This window comes from Stenella coeruleoalba (genome assembly GCF_951394435.1).
Source record: "Stenella coeruleoalba genome assembly, chromosome: 16".
NCBI classification, from domain to species: Eukaryota; Metazoa; Chordata; class Mammalia; order Artiodactyla; family Delphinidae; genus Stenella; species Stenella coeruleoalba.
Genome location: NC_137162.1, coordinates 25,579,771 through 25,600,421, shown reverse-complemented (window position 1 = coordinate 25,600,421; position 20,651 = coordinate 25,579,771). Strand labels below are relative to the sequence as shown.

The following is a 20,651-nucleotide window of genomic DNA, read 5'->3' as shown; positions in this document are numbered from 1 at the left end:
TAATGGACCGAAAGAGCTATTCACTGTGACTGTGACTGAATTAGGATTATTTTAGGTATTCAGGGCTAGTTTTAATAGAAGGACAACAAAACTAAAATATGCCGTGTTAATTAGGGAAGCAGTAAAGGAAAAAATCCCTATGCTTAAATCAATAGATATCAGGACAAAATTAAGCATCCATTCTTGATTTCTAAAACAAACCAAAAACAAAAAATCTTTGTAAAAATCCATGATGAACAGTGAACAAAAAAGAAAAAAATGCTGTAAACCAATCATATGCTTAAACTGGCAGCTTCCTTTTGGGAATAAATATATAAAACCCCTCATATACATGCATTTCAAGAAATCATTTTTTATAAAGCTTTTTATGCCAATAGATTTATAGCAAATAAATCTATCAATTATAATTAAAGTAGTAGAAATAGTCCATATGTCTAAGCTAATCAAATTTCAGTGTGGAAATAAATTTCAGTGTGGTCATAAGAGAAGTAGAAAGCATGTACAAAAATATGTCAAAAAAGATAGTGTGCCTGTAATTATAACTATTATAAACCATTTTTCTAATATATATAGTTGATATTTTACAGTGAAGTATTTATTGGTCCTTTGGGGAGTAAAATGTCTAAGCAGATAAAAAAATATCATTGTTCTTACACAACACGTAATTAGGTTATGATTTTAGTAAATATAAAGAATAATAAGAAAACAAGAGGAGTAGCTTTTTTCTTTACCAATTATGTAATCAATGGAAAGGGATGCTTTTTTTTCTGGGGTTAATTTTTGTTGATTTCATGCCCCAGATGTTTTGTTGTTCAATTGCCCCATCCACTCTTTTCCTTTAGGGCTTCTGACATAGATTTGAAAGGGTTTTTCCCTACGGAGTGAAATCTGTTCTTTTGTGGAGGTGGCAGGTAGCATCTTAGAACTAAACAGCCTTTGACAATATTTAATATCATTTCACTTGTTATTGGGAGAGAGTTGAAGCCTTCAATACCAAACCTTCTCAAGGAGTTTTGAGTTGCAGGGTCTCCGTGTCCCAGTGAATAATGTTTCCTCACTCTTGAGTTGTGTACAGATAACACAGCCATGCTACAGAAAAAAATTATTTAGATACCTAGTGTTGCCTCTATTTTTAAAAAATTAAATACGTATAAATATAAAACTAGCATGAGCTCCTTTTGAACCCTTTGAGCTGAGAACTCTTACATAGAACAATAAAGAAAACAAGTTTGTAATTAGTATTTTAAATGTGTAAATGACACTGTTTGGCTGATAGGAAAGTACCACTGGTCGCAGGACGGTAGCAGGGAGCTCTGGCGCTGGCTCTTGCATTCAGCACACTTAGGTCCCTGTGTGCCTGGCAAGGATGGCACCCTCCAGCCCTGTGCTCAGTTTGAGCTACTCTGTATGTTTGTACAGTATGTTGTATTGTTATTTGGCCTCCACTGGGTGTGACCGGATTATTTGTATGTTTAGTCCTCCCCTGTTCCTTTCTCTTTGGCTCAGTGCTTCTCACACTTCAGTGTGCTTGGGAATCCCTTGGGGATTCAGTACGTCTAGGGTGGAGTCTGAAATGCTTCATTTCTAACAAGCTCCCAGTTGGTTGAGTAGCAGGCCTTAGCCACGATGATTCACGTAGTAAGAACAACTTAACAGATTTGAGTACTAAGGCAAATGCTGCCACTGACATCTGGTGGCAGCACTTGGTTAGAAGGTGGTCAACCAGATAGCCTGAAATATATGTAAATTAATTTTTGACCGTCAAAAAAATTTTTTTTTTAATTTAAGTGTTTATGAAGCAAACTTGCTGAGTCCTAGGACTACACCTGTGGACTGCAGATTGAAAAATGTTGCTAGAGGATGTCTGGGTGGTGCATCCCCTCTTACTGGGCAGTGCTGGTGAACACAACCTAGCACTTGTGCCCCTGGCATTTCATTACCTCCTTTTAGGTGTCAAACCCTATTTTGTGATGGTGATTTAAAAAACAAAAACAAAATTAAAAAAGAGCTCAATTCCAGAGTGAGCAGGAGACCAAGTAGATGCTCAGCGTGTGGGATCTGAGGGTCTTCAGCCTTGAGTCCACGGCTTCCACTGAGCGCTTGGTCTAGTTTGTGCCAACGAGGATCGCTTAGGCTTCTGCCTTGAGGCCAGGTACAGCACGTGACTGCTGGGTACTTTGTGGATGCTTAGAAACTTTGAAAAGAGTTGTCTAATACCTTTTTCCAAAGGAAGGTAGGATTCTGTAGTAGTAACTTTACTCGGGGAGCCAGCTTTGCCTGGGACAGTGAGGCTGTCTTCCAGTTTTGTCAGTTTACCAACATGAAGCCCTAGCTTCCTTTGGGAGTCTGTCCTGTCTCGATTTTGTGTGTGTGTGTGATATACTAGACTAAAGCAAATTCGTGAATGTTTCAAAAGTAAAATTGATACGGAGCTCCTTCCCTATATGGAAGAAATTTATTTTCTGAGAAGACACCTGATTGAACTTGGGCCAGGCAAGCCGCTTCCTTATGGGGTAGCCCTGCTTTGTGTACTGGTAGGTTTACTCGAAAATGGTCACTTCTTTGAGACGCTGACACACATAGATGAGTAAAAAAAAAATGTGTTCACTGGATGTTTCTAAAACTTGCCTACCAGGAAAGCTTCAGTCCTCTAGAGAAGGAGATGGGGCTGGGCAGTTTTTAAACTTTTGGAATTGTAGAATCACAGGATGTTAGAACTGAGGGAACCACAGGTCTCCTCTCCTTTACTGCAGTTTTATAACTGCAGCAAAATTAGTCTAGTGCAGTGGTTCCTAAATGCTGATACTTGGCAAAGTTTTCGCCAGTTTGAGGCAAAATGAGAAAAATAAAAACAGTTGCAGTGAGTTCTTCATAAAGCTGTGTGTATTCGGCTTAAAGACCTGTTATTCTGAAATTATATATTTTCTATATTTTGGGGGTTAAAATGTCTGGGCTTTTGTGGAATGATGGTCGCAGTAGGTAGCTGTGTTTTAAAAATATCTTTATTTTATGAAATAAAAAATGTGGCAACCCTCTCTCTGTTTCTGAAAGGAAGATGGATTTTCCTAGTTCTTGGAATCCAAGCAGCTGGGAACCACTGACCTAGTACGCCTGCCTGTAATCTGATGGATCTAGACTCCAGAAGAAAGATAGCGGATCCTCTCCACCACCTGCTGGCCTGTCTTGGGGGGCAGGGAGAGATCAGCTGAGGGGCTGCAGATCTTCGAGCAGCTGTCCTAATTGAATTTGCAGACTCACAGCTGCTGGGGGAGTCTCTTGAGAGGCCAGGGTGCACAGAGGTTCCAGAGCTGCCACCCATTTGCAGGGACACGGAACACAGAAGGCCCTGTAGCTTGTTTAAAAAAAAAAAAAAAAAATTCAAGGATCCAGATCAACAGGAGATCCATAGAAACGATATGAGGCTCTACGGCATTTGATCCTTCCTCCTGATTTCCTGCGTAGAAACGCAGGTTACATGATGGTCCTACAGACACTTTCGAGCTTACAGTCACTGAGGCAGACATTTTCAGTTAGCGCATACGTACATCCTAGCTCTCTGATACAAAATCAGGGATTAGTCCCTGAAGAAATGGATAAGTAACTGAAGGTATACACAGCGGGCACCTCCATTTCTGCTGCTCATCGTCTCTGAATATTGTGTCCCTGCCCCCCTCTCTTAGGGACCCTACATCCCATTCTTTCCCACCAGCTTTTGGCTTTTGCTCCCTGAGTTCCCACCTTCTCTCTCTCCACTAACTTTCCGCCCTTTCTGCCCCAATTTGCCAAATCCTAAACAGGCCTCATTTGACCCCAAGGCTGCTGCCAGCTCCCCTGCGGCCCTGCTGCCTGTGCTTTGCCCCTCTTGCCCTCCCTTCCCTTCCACAGTCTGATTTCTTCAGGAAAAGACTCCCTGAGGCCACAATGGCTCCCTCCTCAGTGACCCTCTGACCATCCTTTTACTCTGAGGTACTTCCCTCTCCCACCTTCTGTGGTGACAACGGTTGTCCGGTTCTACTCATATCCGTTTTCCCTTTGGTCCCATATTTGTTTCTTTTTCTCCTCCTACTCCCAGTCAAGGGCTGTAATTCCTCATTTTCTCTTCTCCTCTCTCAGACCCCCATCTCCAGTTCTGACCTTTTCCCTGACCTTCGTCCTTCCATTTCAGCCTTTTTGATGGACTCTTCAAAAGGCCTTGTTTTCTTAGAGGGAATTCGTCCCCTCTTCCCGGCCCCCATCACTGATGCATCCCCTTCCCAACATTTCCATCTCCACTCATGGGGTCCCCGTTCTTCAAGTCACTCAGAGCAAACTTCTCTTGTGATTATTGACGCCCCCCTCTCTCCTTGCGCTTCTTTCTCCCTTACGGTTTCACCAAATTATGTTGATTCCTTATCCGTAGCTCCTCTCATAGTGATCTTTCTCCAGTCCTGTGGTTACTGCTCTCGTGTACGTCTAGACTTGATCTTCCTGAAACCGTATTCCTCTGCTCAAGAACCTGACCTCATTAGCCCATCCTTCAAGGAGCTCCGCAGTCTGACCTGCTCACCAAACTGCTTTTCCAAACCCATCTCCCCTTCTTTCCTGGCAAACCCACTGAGCCTGGAAGTCTGCTGTCACCTACCTCTGACCTTCCTCAACACTGTTCCCTTCCCTTGACTCAAATCCTACTCCTCAGGTTTTCCTTCCTGTATAAAATTTATCTTTATACAAGAACAGGAAGAATTTTTGTTTATTGCCTTGCATCGTTGAGTTTCATGTGCTCTCCCCTTTTCTGGACTGTGTGCTCTCCCCTTTTCTGCATTGTATGCTCTTGGAGGAGCAAGGGCTGTCTTCTCACAAGGCTGCACAGCCTCTTCTGAGGACCCTACATGGTCAGGGTTTTTAGTGCCTGTTGGTTTGCAGGTTGATTTTATATTATAGCAAGAGAATTGCTTGGAGATTGATACAACTAATATTTTCCATTGAATGAAGGAAAACCCAAAAGAGAGACAACAGATCGTTTTCTGAAGAAGGGTTTTGAGAAAGGGCTTCCATAACTGGGAGTTTGGTTTAGAATAATAGGGAGTGATCACAGTGATGGAGTTTGCATTCGTAGGTGGCACAGTGTAGCCACCTGGTGAAGAGTTGTTCTTCGGTTACTTCATCTTTCTGAGCCCTGCTCTCCTGATTTATAAGAGGGTGGTAATTGTGTCTGCTTCCTAGAGTTGTGAGCATTAAAATGGAGTCATAAGCACTGAATTGTCAGCACAGTTTCTCTTCAATAAATGGTAGCTTAATTTTTGTTTACCCAAGTAAAGGATGCACCATAAACGTACCCTCCTACTAGAGAGGCAATAATTATAGGTAAGGTGAGCAAGTGCTGTTCTGATCCTTGACTTGGGAATCTAGAATGCAACTTGCTTATGAGGGTTTTCCAATAGCCCAGAAAAGGATCATGGTGAACCATAAGGCTAGAGGGATGAATAAGGCACAGTGTGTCCCCGAGGAAATGATGAGAGGGAAGACGTTGTAGTCAAGTTAGAGGAAGGAAAGAAAAGGGAGAACCTTAGAAGAGGTTTTATCCTGATGGAACGAGATTACTTAAGGTGCTTTTCCGAGAAGTACCATGGTGTCCCAGTGCCTCTGGAGTGTCTGGATGACTAGGGATTGGCCTGTGACGTGTCTGCTCAGTTGGTCAAGACCCATGCTAGGGAGATAAGAGGGAGTTCCGCCGCTGGGAGCCGGTTTAGTCCTCCCTGTTTCATGGTGACAAACCATGTTGGCCCTTGACCCTGACTCTGCTCTGACTCAGGCTCCCGTGGAACTGCTTGGGTGACAGTCACTGAGCACCTTCTCAGCGTTTGTCCCATGGGTGGAAAAAGAGCCCCATCTTTCACTTGCTGGGAGGGCTCTCAACCCACGGACTGGGATGCTGGGAAATATTGAGTGGACTCGTGGAAATTAAACATCACACTGCTTTCACCTCTGCATCTCCAGCTAAATCCAATTTTTCATATTTAAGATGAATTAACCCTCTTCTCCATCTAAGTGGGAAAGATTATCTGAGGCTTTTTTTTACTTCCTTGAGATTGTTGGGAAAGGAGTTTAGACAAAAATCTGAGGAAGGACTAAATCTTGCATAGAGTTTGCAAAGAAATTCATGTAATTGGACTGAACGTGCTCCCTTTTTTCTTTTCACAGGGGAAAGTGGAAGTAGAAGCTGGGAAAGAAGGTATGAAGTTTGAAGCCAGTGCTTTTTCATACTATGGTGTAATGGCCCTTACAGCCTCCCCAGGTGAGTTTCCTTCTCAGCCTCAGGGCAGGGCTAGGTTTTAGGAAGTAATGCCCTTGTATTGTCATCTTTCTGTACCTGCTGGCTAACCCTATTTACTTTTGAACTTTTTACTGAAGTGTATCATGTATACAAGAAATACTGCTCACATCATACATATATACCTCCATGAATTTTCACAAACTGAACTCTCTTGTGTAAACCAGCTCCCAGATCAAGAGACAGCACATCACCAACCCCAGAGAACCCTCCCCCCACCCTCCCCTTTAGTCACTATCTCCCCAAAGTAACCACTGTCTTGACTTGTAAGCATTGACTAGTTTTGCCTCTTTTTGAACTTCAGGTAAATGGAATTATACAGGACATATTGCATTGAGCCTGGCGGCTTTTACCCAGTGTTGTCCTGGTCACACTCATCTGTACTGCTGTGTGAGCTTATACTCTGTTTCTTCTCATTGCTGTACAGTGTTCCATGGTATGAATATACAGCAATGCATTTATTCTTTTCACTGCAGATGGACACTGGGGTAGTTTCCTGTTTGGGGGCTACTCCGAATTGTGTGTCTGTCACACTGTCCGCGTCCTTTGGTGAAGACATTTCTGTTGGGTGTATGTGTAGGAGTAGAATGGCGGGGTCGGCGTTAATAGCTGCAGCCCCACAGTTTCCCAGGGTGGCTGAGGCAGTCACACTCCTTCCCGTGCTGACCGGGGTTCCAGCGGTTCCATGTCCATCACTTGATAACTGTTGACTCTTTTAGATGTTAACTATTCTGGACTTTTATTTTTTTTTTGGACTTCTTTTAATTTGCATTTTTCTGAGGGTAGTTGAGGTTTTAATGTATATCCATTGCCTGTAGCCGGCTCTTCTCAACTAGAGAGCTGGCCAGTCAAGTCAGCCAACTAAGGGTGGGTGTGCCACGGCGTATCAACCGAGTGCTCTGAGCACAAGATGCCAGAAAGCGGTGTCTGTTCTAGTAGGAACGTGGACGCGGATACTTGGCTCACCTCTGGGATGGGACTTGAATGGTTCCTCTTTGCACCACTTGCTTTGCTACCTTATCCCCGCTGGAACAGGGCAGGCAGGTAAACAGGGGCTGCAGTACCACCTTGTGGCCAAAATACCAAATGACATGCTGTGCTAGGAAATAACCTTTTATAAACCTCAAACTTTAAAATAGCCGATCCTAAAAGAATGCTGTCACTTCTGAAAAACAGCCTCAAAAAGGGGAGGGGGCACCACAGACAAGTCTGTGACGTTGGTCCTCATCTACTGCTCCACACAATGTCTCAGGCGCCCAGAGATGTTACAGTTAGAAAGCCAGGGAAATGTCAAGAATTCTCTGACATTTCTAAACCTCCCCTGTCCCCGATGCATCTGCTCACTATCCTGGTGCAGGTTTTTGAGTCACATGGGCCAGTGTCCCCATTGTCTAGCACCCAGTGTGAACAAAAGCCTGTCTAACCCCACTTAATTAGTAGGTGTCTGCTGTCAACTTCAAGGTGATCTTCTGTTTTCACTGCTACTGAGAGGACGGGGAGATTCTTAACGAGGCCAAGAAGACCTCGGAGACAGCCTGAGTTCCACTTATGGGTTATCTGACTGAGAAAGGCCCTTGGCTTCCTCGTTATGAAAAGGGTATAAGGTTACCTCCTGTGGCTGTTAGAAGAATAGAATGTGATGATACTCACATGAGTACTTTGTCACCTTTAAAGCACAAGAGGAGATGTTTGTATAACACAAGTAGGTGCTGAGATTGTGACTATTGCTTGGCAACCACCCTCCAGTTCGCCCCAGGTTGGCAGAGTCAGGTACGTAAGGCGGCTTTGAAAGGACAGCTAGAGGAGTGACTTGTACATTTTTACGCATCACTAGTTCTTGAACCCTAGATATTAGCCCAGTTCATATTAAACCATGGATTTATATAGGGTAAATCACACTCAGGAAAGGAATTGAAGAGCAGGCCTTCCATATAGGAAGTGTGTGGGGCTGCAATTTCCTACCTAATGTGGTAGGAAATGCTCGGAAGGGAGAGAATTTCATTAACGGCATCTTATTTACTTCAAAGCCCAGCGTTTTACTTGACTTTACATTGAGGATTCGGGATTTCGTATATTCATTGAGATGCAATGATAAGTACAGTAATCCCAAGATAATGTTTCTATTTATTAATGTTGATTGCCTAGAAAGACCCTACAGTAATCAGTTATCAAGACCGGCCCAGTTATTTGTCAATTATACCTCAAGTTAAACAACAAAACAAAACAAAAAACCTGCCCAGAAGATATGACCCCTGCCTGGTAGGGCATGTTGATTGACTCTGGTCTGCCATTCCCAAGAAATCTGTATATGATATTCTTTATTTACCTTCCTCTAAGACTTTGAATTGCTATGGAATACTGTGAAATTTCAAAGCATCTGGTCAAAGTTACAATCAGACCAATTAAGAATGTAAATGAATTGAATAATTTTTTGCCACAGATAGGGACGCTGTAGGCTGCGCTGTGAACAGGTATCGAGGTGCTGGCACAGGCAGCTTGGGTCATGCTCTCAGGGCAGCTGATGAATCAAGCTCCCCTTTTGCGTGGCTAGCTGTGATTGAAGTCCTTGAGAGCACGTTTTGAGCTATAAACTGCAATGGGGTATTACTGGCTTAAGAGATTTCTAGGTTAGTAAAGAAGCATGTGAGTAGGATTTCTCCCGATTTCAGCCTCCCTGTGTTCCTCTTCCTGGAAAGCAGTGTGTGTTCAGTTGATTTATATAATATCATATAGGCTTCTGCATTTCCGGAACTGAACGCTCCTATGGGTAGAACAGGTATCCAGTCTTGTCCCCTGATTACAGAGAGCTCCTTTCTTGCCTTTTGATATGGTCTCACCCTGTTTTTCTCCATTTTTCAGTTCCTTTGTCCCTGTCTCGTACCTTTGTTGTCAGCAGAACAGAGTTGTTAGCAGCAGGTTCTCCAGGTAATTCTGCATGTTTCCTTTTCATAATTCTGATTGCCTCCGTTGACCCTACCAAAGCCCAGCTGGCCGGGTCTGCTCCCTTTATTTGGTCAAGGCCATTTTCAGTTCTTCTTTGAGCTCTAAAACTCCATGGTTCTGTGACTAATAGTGAGCTATCCAGGACAGCATAAGCCCACAACAGATGCGCAAAGGGTTTGGGAGATGGGAAGGGTATCTTGAAACTGGGAAGGGGAGAGTGGGTCTGACATGGGTTCCCTGCGTGACCCATCCACACTGCTGACCTTGGATTTTCGAGGCTGCCCTTTGGTCTTTTGGTGACCTCAGCAAAGTCACGGTGCATGGAATTTGCAGAGGCCCCAAACCCGAGGATTCTTCTGCAGAACACATTCAGCCAAAAGGCTGAAGGACTATGAACTTTTCTTGGTGAGGCCCCCAAATCTCTGTTTCTTTGGTCCTTTTTGTGGCATCCATGTGAATGAGGTACTTGTATTTCCACCCTTCCTCGGGCAGGTGGCCCCGCTTCTCCTGTCTCGCTGTCTTTGTTTTGAAATTAGTACTGTGCACATTCCTAACGAGCTGCTGATTATTGCCCTGCAGGAGAGTATGCTCATGCCTGGCTAATATGTCCAGCTGCTAAAAAAGAAAGGCAGAGGTTTAATCTCTCTTTAATTAAAATTGCTGGGCTTTCCTATTTGGTAGTACAACTTTTCTGTATTTATTTTGTTCCGTACAGCTTATATTTTAAAATCTGACTGATGAGATTTGCATTTCATAATCCAGCTTCTGCAAAACTCTTAAAATGCGGATGTTCGGGAAAGGAGGCAATACTTGTCTTAGAAAGAAGCTAATATTCCCTCAGGTCTTTGCTCTTTAAAAAAATTGCGGGTGTTTGGGCATAAGATATTACTCGTGGGGCTATTTGAATCAAATCCGCTGACAGAATATACATGTATACACATAGATGTATACATAAATATGTATTTATGTGTATGTTTGTATTGTTTCCTCCCTATTTTATTTGCTGGCATCTGCTACCAATTTAAAATGTCACAGATGCTGAAGTAAAGCGACTTTTGGCCGAAGCTCAGGGAAATGTCATTTGTGTCTTACTTTTTCCGTAGAACTTAGAGATTTCTTAGTTCTGCCCATTCCATCTGATCTAGTAATGAGAAAATCCACTTTGCGGGTCCAGGCCTTCGAGGTGCTGGCATTACAGTAATATGATACCTGATGAATGGGGGTTGAGCTACACCATTCATTTCCAGCCAGTTCCACATGGTGCCTGGTGGCTCTCAGGGAGGAGGCTGGGAATGTTTCTTTATTGTGTCTTTCTAGCTTACTAGCAAATGAAAGCATCCCTAGGTAGGATGAATGAAATAAGCCAAGACCAAAAAACAAAGAAAACAATTCTGAGAAGGCATAAGAGGAATTAAAATTGTAAGTCTTTTTCATAATTGTCATAAAACCTTGGCACATAAATTTGGCAACAAAACATGACCTGCACTGGGAGGTGGCCACTTAAAGTCTTTGTCCTCCTTGGTATGAAGACCCGCACATCTCCCCACACGCCGATGAAAGGTGACTGTGCTGCTTCCTGTCGAGTTGCAGAAGAGGTCCTGGAAAACGGTCTGCTGCTCCAGACTGTGGCTGTGATGCCAGGCAGCGGGTTCCTGGCAAAGGAGAGGGTTTATCTCTCAGAAAACAGAGGGCAGTGGGTTGAGAGGAAGCTGACTGGGAGTCTAGATACTTTGGGAGACCAGAGAAATTGCCCTGTAATCCTCCTCAGGAGAAAATAACAGGAGATTGAGAAGCACTGCCTAAGGCCTCAGACGGCGATCTGGTCATGCACAGGGTCTGATCAGTAAGAAAATTGCCCTTTAAACGTTTTGTTTTTATAACCTTAAATTGTAACCCACCGAAGGGAACACCATTTCAGAAGTATCTGTAGATTTGGGGCTAAAGCCCAGGGATACAGTGGGATCCCTTGTTTCACAGACTGTTCCATCCATCCGCCTGTGGGAAGTTATCACAAGTACAGAGTAGCTTGATCCTGAGGGTAGGCGCGTGGTGGAGAGGTCTGGGATGACACTTATGGGAAAGAATATAATAATGTTAACAAGCCTCCTTTATCAGGCACTTACTGGTGTCAGACGCCGTGCTAGGCACTTTATATACCTTATCTCATTTCGAATCTCCATAAGACCTTACGAGGTGGGTGCTATTACTGTTCGCCTTTTACAGACAGGGACTCTGAGGCTTAGCAAAGTTGGGTCATCTGATCAAAGTTGGGTCATCTAAATAGAAAACATCTGGTAAATTAATTTGCCTTGTTCTCGTAGATAAGTGGAAGCAGCAAGAGGAACTGCTATTGAGTATAATTTTGACTAACAATGGAAAATTGGTTCATGACATGAAAATTGTAGGGAAAGTGGTTACATGAAAATTTTAGGAGAAAGGGGACTCGCCACATGAGGTTCCTTGAGTACTTGCCATGTTTTGTTCTGCATGTCATATTTTAAGAGGGACTTTGCTGGGACTTCCTTGGAGGTCCAGTGGTTAAGACACTGCACTCCCAATGCAAGAGGCACGGGTTTGATCCCTGATTGGGGAACTAAGAGTCCCGCATGCCGCACGGCGTGGCCTAAAAAAAAAAAGAAAAGAGGGACGTTTGCTGAATGGACTCTCAGACAATGATGGTCAGGATGGGGTAAGTGGGGGGGATAAAACATGTGAGGTGAACAGTTGAATCATTTAGCCCAGAGAGGAAGAGACTTAGCTATCTTCAGACTTTTAAGGGCTATTCCAAGTAGCAGAGGAATGGAAAGCACTCAGTAGAGCTCCACAGAGTGGAGGAGAGTGAAGTTGGGGAAGCAGATTTTGATGGGTGTGATGACAGACTTCCCGATAGTTGAAGGGTGGGACCAGCTGAGAGCCAGTCAGGGATACATTGCAAAGAGGAGCCAACCATCAGGTGGGAGAATTGGTCCCCTTCAATCCCGTGACGTTGTGCAATTCAGCGTGGGCACCCAGTTGATATTTGTGCAATAGGTTTGACTAGAGAAGCAAAAATGGAAGAAGCCCTGGTGAGGGTGTGGGTTTTATTTTTAATGAAATTTATTAGAAGCTATGGTGAACATGCCTCTAAAAGCAGCAACACTTAGGCTCACCTGGATTTCCTTTCACTTTGTTTTAATGGAAGAGTACTGTCGATCTCATTGAAGACTCCCCCAGCACCTAAGGTGACTAATCAAACCGTCTCAGGGTTTGGTGTCTTCCAGGGTTCTTAACAATCCTGAGATGTCCTCGGGCTGCCTGACAGGGATTTTACTGGGGTCAGAGGCAAAGTTAACAGGTTTGGCTGCCAGGTATGGTATAAGCAGACAGAAGCGTTTTGATCCCTTTAAAAACATGTACTCATTTATGAACGTTCAAGAGTCCTTTGTTTTTGCTTCTGGCAAAATAATGCAGCGCTGCCTTCCTACAGCCCATGTTTCGTATCAAGTAGCTTCTGTGTCTCGGACCTCACCTCCCCGGCCTGTGCTCCTGACACAGTGTGCAGCCACGGGGTCTTTGCTCTTGGAAACTCGGAGGATTGGGTCTGTTGGCGTGGACGGGGGCCGGGAACGTGTTGCAGGAGAAGCCGTGAGCGTGCTGTAGGAGACCCTGCAGCTGAGCTGCATGGCCGAGGCGTCTGGCATAAGTTGATTGAGCTTGTCTATTCATTATTATTGGGAAAATAAAGAGCTTTGAGTTGCATTTACCTCACTTAAAAGGCAGTTGGGTTTCTTCTCCTTTTCCAGGTGAAAACAAGTCACCTCCTCGCCCATGCGGCTTGAATCACTCGGACTCTCTCAGTCGCAGTGACCGGATCGATGCGATAACGCCGACGTTGGGGAGCAGCAACAATCAGCTCAGCTCTTCGTTCCTCCAAGTCTACATCCCGGACTACTCGGTGCGAGCCCTCTCCGATCTCCAGTTTGTTAAGGTAAGAGGAGACAACGGCTTGGCAGGGCCCGGCAGGCGGCGGTCAGCTTCCACCGAGAGCGTTTGGCTCCGCGGCCTCTGCGCCGAGCCTGCCTCGGTCATTTTGCGGGTGCCCTGCCTCCAGCTCCTGTGCCCTGACTCTGGCTGGGGAAGAACATCGGTCTCCTTGGCTCTGTCCAGTGAGCTGCCAAGTCACATGTGGCTTTTTCAGGGAACGAGAGCTGGAGGGGGTAAGAAAATGAGTAAACGTTTCCAGCCGGTCTTCACAAGAGACGGAGCTCTTTTCTTAGGCTGAAATAAAGATAGCTTTGGGGGGGATGAGCCAGCTTTAGCTGATGGAAGCCATTTTCTAGTCTCTGTGAAATGTCGAGACAGAACTTGGAAATGGCTTATTATATATCAGCAAAACGTGAATTGTTCACTAGAATCAACTTGAACTTTAAAAAGTGGCTCAGTTTATACTCAAGGATGGTTTTCTTCTAGAGCAACTGCTAGGGGCCCTTCGGGGGATGTAAGGTGTAATAAATACCATATGGAGACAAGAGAGCCTAAAAATAAACATTATCTCGGTTTGTTTTCTGTACCATCTCCTGGCCTCAGATCTCAAGACAGCAATACCAAAATGCCTTGATGGCATCCCGGATGGACAAAACTCCTCAGTCTTCAGACAGTGAAAACACTAAAATTGAATTGACTCTTACGGAGCTGCACGACGGGTTGCCAGACGAGACGGCCAACCTGCTCAATGAACAGAACTGTGTGACGCACAGCAAGGCCAACCACAGCCTGCACAGCGAAGGCGCCATCTAGAGCACCGGCCTCGGCCTCCGCGTCTGACCGTGAATCCCATTAGTGTGCGCTTGTGTGCCATGCTGCATCCTGCACCATCCTGAGACCAAAGACTTTGTCCCCTTCCTGGAAGCAGCAGAGGAGGCCGGGGAGGGCAGGAATGGAAACTGGAGACGTGAAATCGACAGCCAGGGCGTGGCATTCGAGATTATGGAGATGAATTTCTTCCGCCCAAATAGAATCATGTTTATTTTTTCAGCTGTACCTTTTATCATTATCCACTCTCCTCCTCCCTCGATTTGCATGAAGTTGAAAATTGTTGCGATTTATTTTTTTCCGAGAGATCATGTTTTTAAAAAGTGTCTTTTGCAGAGTTTTAAATTGTTCTGTCTGAACTCTGCTGTGACCCCATGATGTAACCTTAGAAGGATGGACTTGTCCCTCCAGTGGCCTTCCTTGGCCCCCGCCCCAGGGAGGGGCACCCTTCCTCTGTGCCCCAGTGGGTGTCGCTGTCGAACTTCAAGGATGAATGACACAGACCTGCCCAGGCTGTTGGCCCTGAAGGGTGGAGCCTGCACAGGGACCTGCAGCCTCTCTGAGCTCAGTGTTGTTTTAAGTTAATGTTTAACGGTGTCCCTTTCCCTCAGAAAGGTTTAACGTTTGCTTGGAATGTGATTTTGCTCCCACTCTAAGGAATTTTTATCACCAAAATGAATGTTAATGGATTTTAAACCTATGGTTTATCTTTGCAAGAGGCGAGGTGGCTTCACCCCAACATTCCCACAGCCTGGGGCCTCCAGCTCAGCCAGGCCTCTTCCGCCCCAGCTTACAGAGCGCCGTCACCCACCGCCCCATCCTTGCTCTTGTTAACCCACGATGCTGCTACACAGATGCCAAATGGAAATCTTCCACAGGGCCCTCGAGTAAACTCGTGGTGTGGAGTCCATGCTCCTGCCCTTCCCGCTGGGATGTATGTCATTGTCAGAAAAGGAGTCGGACCTTCCAGCTGTGCTCTGTGCACCCTGCCGAGAAGGCACGTCTAGGCCCATGTGTCTAAAGGAGGGAACACTGGGGACTGCCGGCACCTGCCCCCTTCCCCTGTCCCTGGGCCCGCGGGGCCCAGCAGTGGCTGTGTCCCCGCCTGAGGACCTCTGTGTCTCCCACCTCAGACGTGGTCCACGCCAGAGAGGCTGCCCATACAGCCAGGGTCAGTTTGGCCCCAAACAGGGATTCAGAAACCAAATGTGTGTTGTGGCCATTTCATGTGTGTCTCTGTCTTATTTTACTATCAAATTCATCACGTGTAGTGAAATTAATGTCAGGAGGTATTTCTTGAGTGACTGAATTCCTAACTCTTTTATCTGTGTTTTAAGTGTTAACCCAAGGGATATGTGCATTTTGTCGGCAACATTCGTACACTGAAATGACTTCCTACTGACCACAGTTTTCGTATAGACCTGTCAGTCCTCGCTGCGTCCAGTCACTAGGTGAGAAGATAGCATCTTCTCCACTGGGTCTCACTGCACGAAGGGAAGCCCTGGGGCTAAGCGGCAGTTTCTTCTCCTTCCTCCAGGTAGGACTGTGCACCCCAGGCTGCGCGCTGGCTGGCGGGTGGGAGCTGCGGTTGGGAAAGAACCAGCAACACGCTGGGCTTGCCTCCCGGTGAGCAGCTCGGTGGCTCCAGTGTCATGTGCGCACCTGGCGCAGTGTTTCCCCTGGAATGTTGGTCCTGGAGCATCTTCCTCAAGGTGCCGTGCCCCTTAGTGAGGGAAGTACTGGTCTCACCTGGTAGAAGTCACCAGGTGCCCCCTCAAGGGGCTGAGTGGCCTGCTGCTGGCACCCAAATCAGAGCACCGTGGGATGGTGCTCCCACCGCAGAGCTTGACGTTAGTGGGACCCTGTACTGTGAGTATTTGCTTTTATAAACAAACCCATCCAAGTGTAAAGGTCTCACTTCCTTAAGATGCGTCTAGCTGAGCACAGCGTCAGTATGACGTGACACAGGAACTGGGATTATCTGTAGGGGGTGCAGAAATGAGAGAGAGTTCCCTGTAACAGAGTGAAACCCGGGCCTTGCTAGGGGAGGAGGCTTCTGCCCCAGCCAGCACGCCACGCTCTGGGCCGGGACAGCAGTGCCATCCCTGTGGTCTGGTGCAGCCGGGCTGCCAAGCCGTGGTTCCTCTGGCCTCCCGGATCTTCTCCCGTCGGCTTCCCCTGGCCTATCTGCTTTGATCTGCCTCTCCACACGCAGTCCGTCTCCGGGCGCCTTGCTCCTGGAAGGAGCCTCTGGGATCACAGTTACTGTGCTGGATCTTTTTTGGAGCCCCACTGCTGCTCTGTGAATCCTAAAGCCCTTTTGAGAGGATTCCAGCTGCTGGCTCCTTGACTTCAGGGAGAAATGGTTGACGTTTCCATACTGTCTTACCTGCTCAGTGTGTGGCTTTTTGAAAAGTCCTCTCTAGAAAGGAGCTGGCACGGGGGGCTTTGCAGTAGGGCTCCTGGAGGACGAAATCTTAGCCTCCCAAGTTCGTGTTTATTTTCTATAAACTACTCTTTACCTTTGATTTTTCACACTGTTTTATAACAACAGGGAGTCCCAAATAAGTCCTGTCTGGTCCCTGAAGGAATGAAGGCTAACATTTGGCTACAGTTATATCTGCTTTGGGCAAGGCCCAAGACCCTTCAGATGGTAACACTCAGTATCTGAGCGACAGATTCCTCTTTCAGGCCCCCCACTTTCCTTCTGGAAACTAACTTCAGGCTGTTGAAGGAGAAATGCTGGCTCACGGCTTCTGTGGGGCAGCAGGAGAATGATTTGGAGGAGGTCTATGCGGTTCATGTCTACAAAGTAAATGAGAGCAAGGCAGAGAAAGACCATCAAATAGTTGAGATCTTGATGTGCAGCGGCCCGTCCTCGGCACTACTGGTGGGTCGTCCTCTCCTAGGGCTGCTGGCTTCGTAAGCGTGGGGAGCGGGCTGTGGAGCAGACACAGGGCCCGGGGTCCTGAATTCTGTGCGAGCCCCGTTGTCAGGCCAGGGCCTCGCTCTTCTTTTCAGTGGCCCCTGCTGCAAGCCCTGGCTCTGGGGGACCAGACAGGGCCTCCCCCTCTCCTAAGCAGCCACTCTGGCATCCCGAAGCTTCCTCCTGGAACTGGATTCCTAGTATCCAAGTGTTCCTGGGACAATCTGCTTTCTCTTCATAAATGAGGGAGACTTTCTTCCTACTGCTTTAGAGGTTCCCTCCCTTTAATTCTCTGTTTCACGTGCATCAGGCAAGTCTAAAATCATATGTTTAAACTCTTAGGAAAACAGAACCTTAAGATTTGTGCATGGAAACTGAGATGTTAATCAACTAGCTTAAGCCTTGGTTCTTACATAATTTGAATGTGAAAGGGCACCCCATGTAACTCTTTTTACCCCTCCTTCCTCACCTCACTTCTGGAAGAGAGCTCAGTGCCCATGCTGACAGTGTTGTCTTCCCCAAGTGGGAGGAGTAGGGCATCTTGCCATTTTCTAATATTTCAAGGAGCTTTTGTGCAAATGTTGAATGCAAAACTTCACACTAATATGGAACATTAACTGTGAATATATTTACTTGTGCTATCCCCAGTACCACACAACTAAAGGTCCAGCTTTTCCAAGTCTAGGAAAACAGTGCTAGATACAAGTAGAATTGCATTTCCCTTAGGAAATGAAGCAACGGGAATTTGGGCTTAGCACGGACCATGAACTTCTGTCCTCAAATTACCTCAGGTTGAGGAGCAGACCTAAGTAGGCCCTGGCCAATTGAACCTGTGTCCTGGCTGGTCAAAAACAAAAACAAAACCCAACCCTGTCATCTTCTGAAAAACCAGCCAGGGATCTGACCATCTTTGCCTTGCCTGGGCCAGGAGAGCAGGATTCCTCCAGTGTTCCCCAGGGCCCGGCCCAGGCAGAGGACTCACCTGGGCTGGCACAGGAAGGTGCTCACCTTGTTCCCTGGGATTCTAAGCAGGAGGCCACCAGGGAGGGTTGGCTTGTGCATGTCACATGACACAAGCTCCTTGCTAGCAGGAGAGCAGGAACTGTTCCCCTCTCAGCTTTGATCCCGGAGATGTTTTTCTTGCGGAGCGTTGAAGACCGCGAGGCTGCGCTGGCAGTTCAGGGAGCGGAGGCTTCTGAGGCTCTTGTCCTGGGTCAGGTGCGGTTCTATTCCAGCCTCTGGACTAGTGGTGCTTCTGTCCAGCAAGGGCATCTTGGTGGGTTGCAGGTTAGCCCAGAATTAGGAGGGATTTAGAGAGTTCAATATGGAAGTGATCTGGGGATTCAGAAACTTTTCCCATGTAAATGGATCAGTGAGCAACCTACTCAGTGGATTTTTATACCTCAGGGCCATTTGCAAATCTTTATCTTTCCACGTTTCTTTTGTATTTGCGTGGGCTGATAGGAGAGATGAGTTCGGAGGGTTCTAGGATGATGTTTGTTCATTTGCCTCGGTTTGCGGATGTGCGGGGCACCCGCACCAAGCTTGCTCAAGGCTGTGGCAGTGGGCCTTCCTCCTCCGGCACGCGTGGGCACCCTTCCTGCAGGGAGTGCTTACGTGCTGCTTCTCCTTCTGCCCTGCCTGAAGATGCCAGAGCCCCTGGTCAGCCCTAAGGACAGGAGGAAGATGGCAGTTCACAGCAGCTGCAGAGCTCAGAGCAGCTTTCCTCCCACTGTCTTGGGCTGGGGACCTTCTTCGCTCTTCAGACCTTTGCGGTTGTCTTGGCTCAAGTAAGCTTTCTCACTGTATGGGTTAGAGCCACTGAGGTCATCTCAGAAGAATTGTTTTAAGTATCAGGCTGTACTTGAAGCAATATGGAAACAAAGGTTCTAAATGGCAAGAGAGTAAAGTTCTAGGAGTTTGTATGCCGAGGTTTATATGTACACAGAGCCAACACGTACTATGAGACTTGAGTGAGTACATTTTCAAGTTTCCACACCCACTGGGTGTTAAACATAAACGAATTGGAAGAATGACTGGTAGTATTGTTTTGCCTCACTTGGCAGGGGTATCTTCCAGCATTTGCCCACATCTGACCAACATGGATTCACTCGAGAAGTGATTTCTTTTGGGGCCGGCTTCCTCTTCAGACTCACCCTGGAGAGAACTATCAAATGGACCTGGTGGGCCTTGAGTGCCTGCCCTTTTTGTTGGAGACCCAGGCCCCTTGGATATAAACAGCTGGTTTCAGGCTCCCAGAGCAGAAGCGAGAGGGAGAAAAGTAAGGCCTCAGGACTCTTGTTCCCCAGAGAGCCCCAGCCTGACTCCTGATTCATTACTCCCCGTGTCTAAAGTCTACTGTGAAGGTGGAGTGTGTCAGTCCGTTGACTTTTCTTGTTTCTGGAGTCCTTTTAAGTCCACAAATGTATATGCTTTATTTTATATTATTATTTATTATGTACATATGCCTCTACTGTTAGTACATCGTCTATGACTAAGATGAGATCTGTTCTGGAGCCCCTCATCCATGGAGCCTAGGGTTCTGTTGTCTTTTAAAGTGGGTGAGAAGGAGCGGTTTTGCTTTTGTCTTAAACAGGTTGCTGCTCTTACGTTGGTCCTAGTGTCCCGGCCCCTGTTATTGGGCCCACCTCTATTCCTGATGGCAGGTGTTTGAGTTGAGGATGGAGGCAGGTCTTTACTTCACGGCAGGGCCTCTCAAGTACCTCTGTGAAATACTTTAGAGGTGGTTTCCTGGTGACTGGGTCTATTCTCTGGGTGATGGTACAGCGTGGCTGTGAGGCCACAGCCTCCTTCCTCACTCCCACACTCCCAAACCAGGTTGGTGGCCTGGTCCCACAACAGTGATGGTCTCTAATTCCCACCTTGGACTGCAGAATCCATCTGTCTGGACCATGGAAGCTGCCTGCCCACCTGGGCTTCTAATATGCCTTTTCTTGGTCTTGAGGCCCAATGCCAACACTGCCTTGGCGCCTCAAATAAGACCCTGCTTTGAGTCTGATTTCCATCCTCCTTAGCCTTTACTCACTGTATCATAGTGTACATTTCATGCTTTGTAGCAGTGAAGTTTTCTGAACACAGTATCCAGAGCTGTGTATATAAACCTAAATAAGCACAAATGACATGTATAGGTTTCGTGAGCTGATTGTCATAATGAATGCATTTTATAATTCAAATGATGTTGTAGATTTACAATCTCTCCTATTTATTTTGTATCAATTTATTTGTAAATTTTGTGATTGTTTTAAAAGGTTTTTGTTCATTTCTATTATTCTGTTTAGATAAATGATTTCTGTTCACCCTTCTAGCGAATGTGTGTTCCCTCTTTCCCCTGTCACCTGTGCAACACTGACCTCGGTCCCCTGCCTGGTGGGAAAGCTGGGATTGGTGGTCGGCATGGCAACACAGCAGAGCGTTTCCTTTAGACGTACACCACCAAGTCTTATGTTAAAAGGGAAGCGGGTGCTAGAACTGAGCCTCCGACTTCCAGCCTGGTACAGCCAATGCCAGGGGTGTGTTCTCTTTTTCGAGGATTGTAATCTGTCCCCCATCAGTTCATTTTAGATAAAGATACTGGGGCTATCCACTCAAACTGCCCCAGACATTTGCCACTCAGTCACTAATAACACACACTTCAGCTGGCAAATCTCCAAGCTGTTTTTT

The 20,651-nt window shown here is 46.3% G+C and overlaps 1 protein-coding gene across 4 annotated transcripts in view; it reads left to right on the top strand.

Moving 5' to 3' along the window:
• CNNM2 (cyclin and CBS domain divalent metal cation transport mediator 2) overlaps positions 1-15,578 on the top strand; it is a 140,344-nt gene extending 124,766 nt beyond the window's left edge. The window contains exons 5-8 of one of the 4 annotated variants that reach the window (XM_079900795.1): positions 6,181-6,274; positions 9,170-9,235; positions 13,036-13,220; positions 13,820-15,578. In XM_079900795.1, the coding sequence (XP_079756921.1) occupies positions 6,181-6,274; positions 9,170-9,235; positions 13,036-13,220; positions 13,820-14,029 (555 nt within the window). In that variant the 3' untranslated portion in view covers positions 14,030-15,578. Of the gene's footprint in view, positions 1-6,180; positions 6,275-9,169; positions 9,236-13,035; positions 13,532-13,819 lie in introns of those variants that run through there. The other 3 variants (XM_079900796.1, XM_079900793.1, XM_079900794.1) reach the window with 3 other exon arrangements.
• Positions 15,579-20,651: the final 5,073 nt, after the last annotated feature.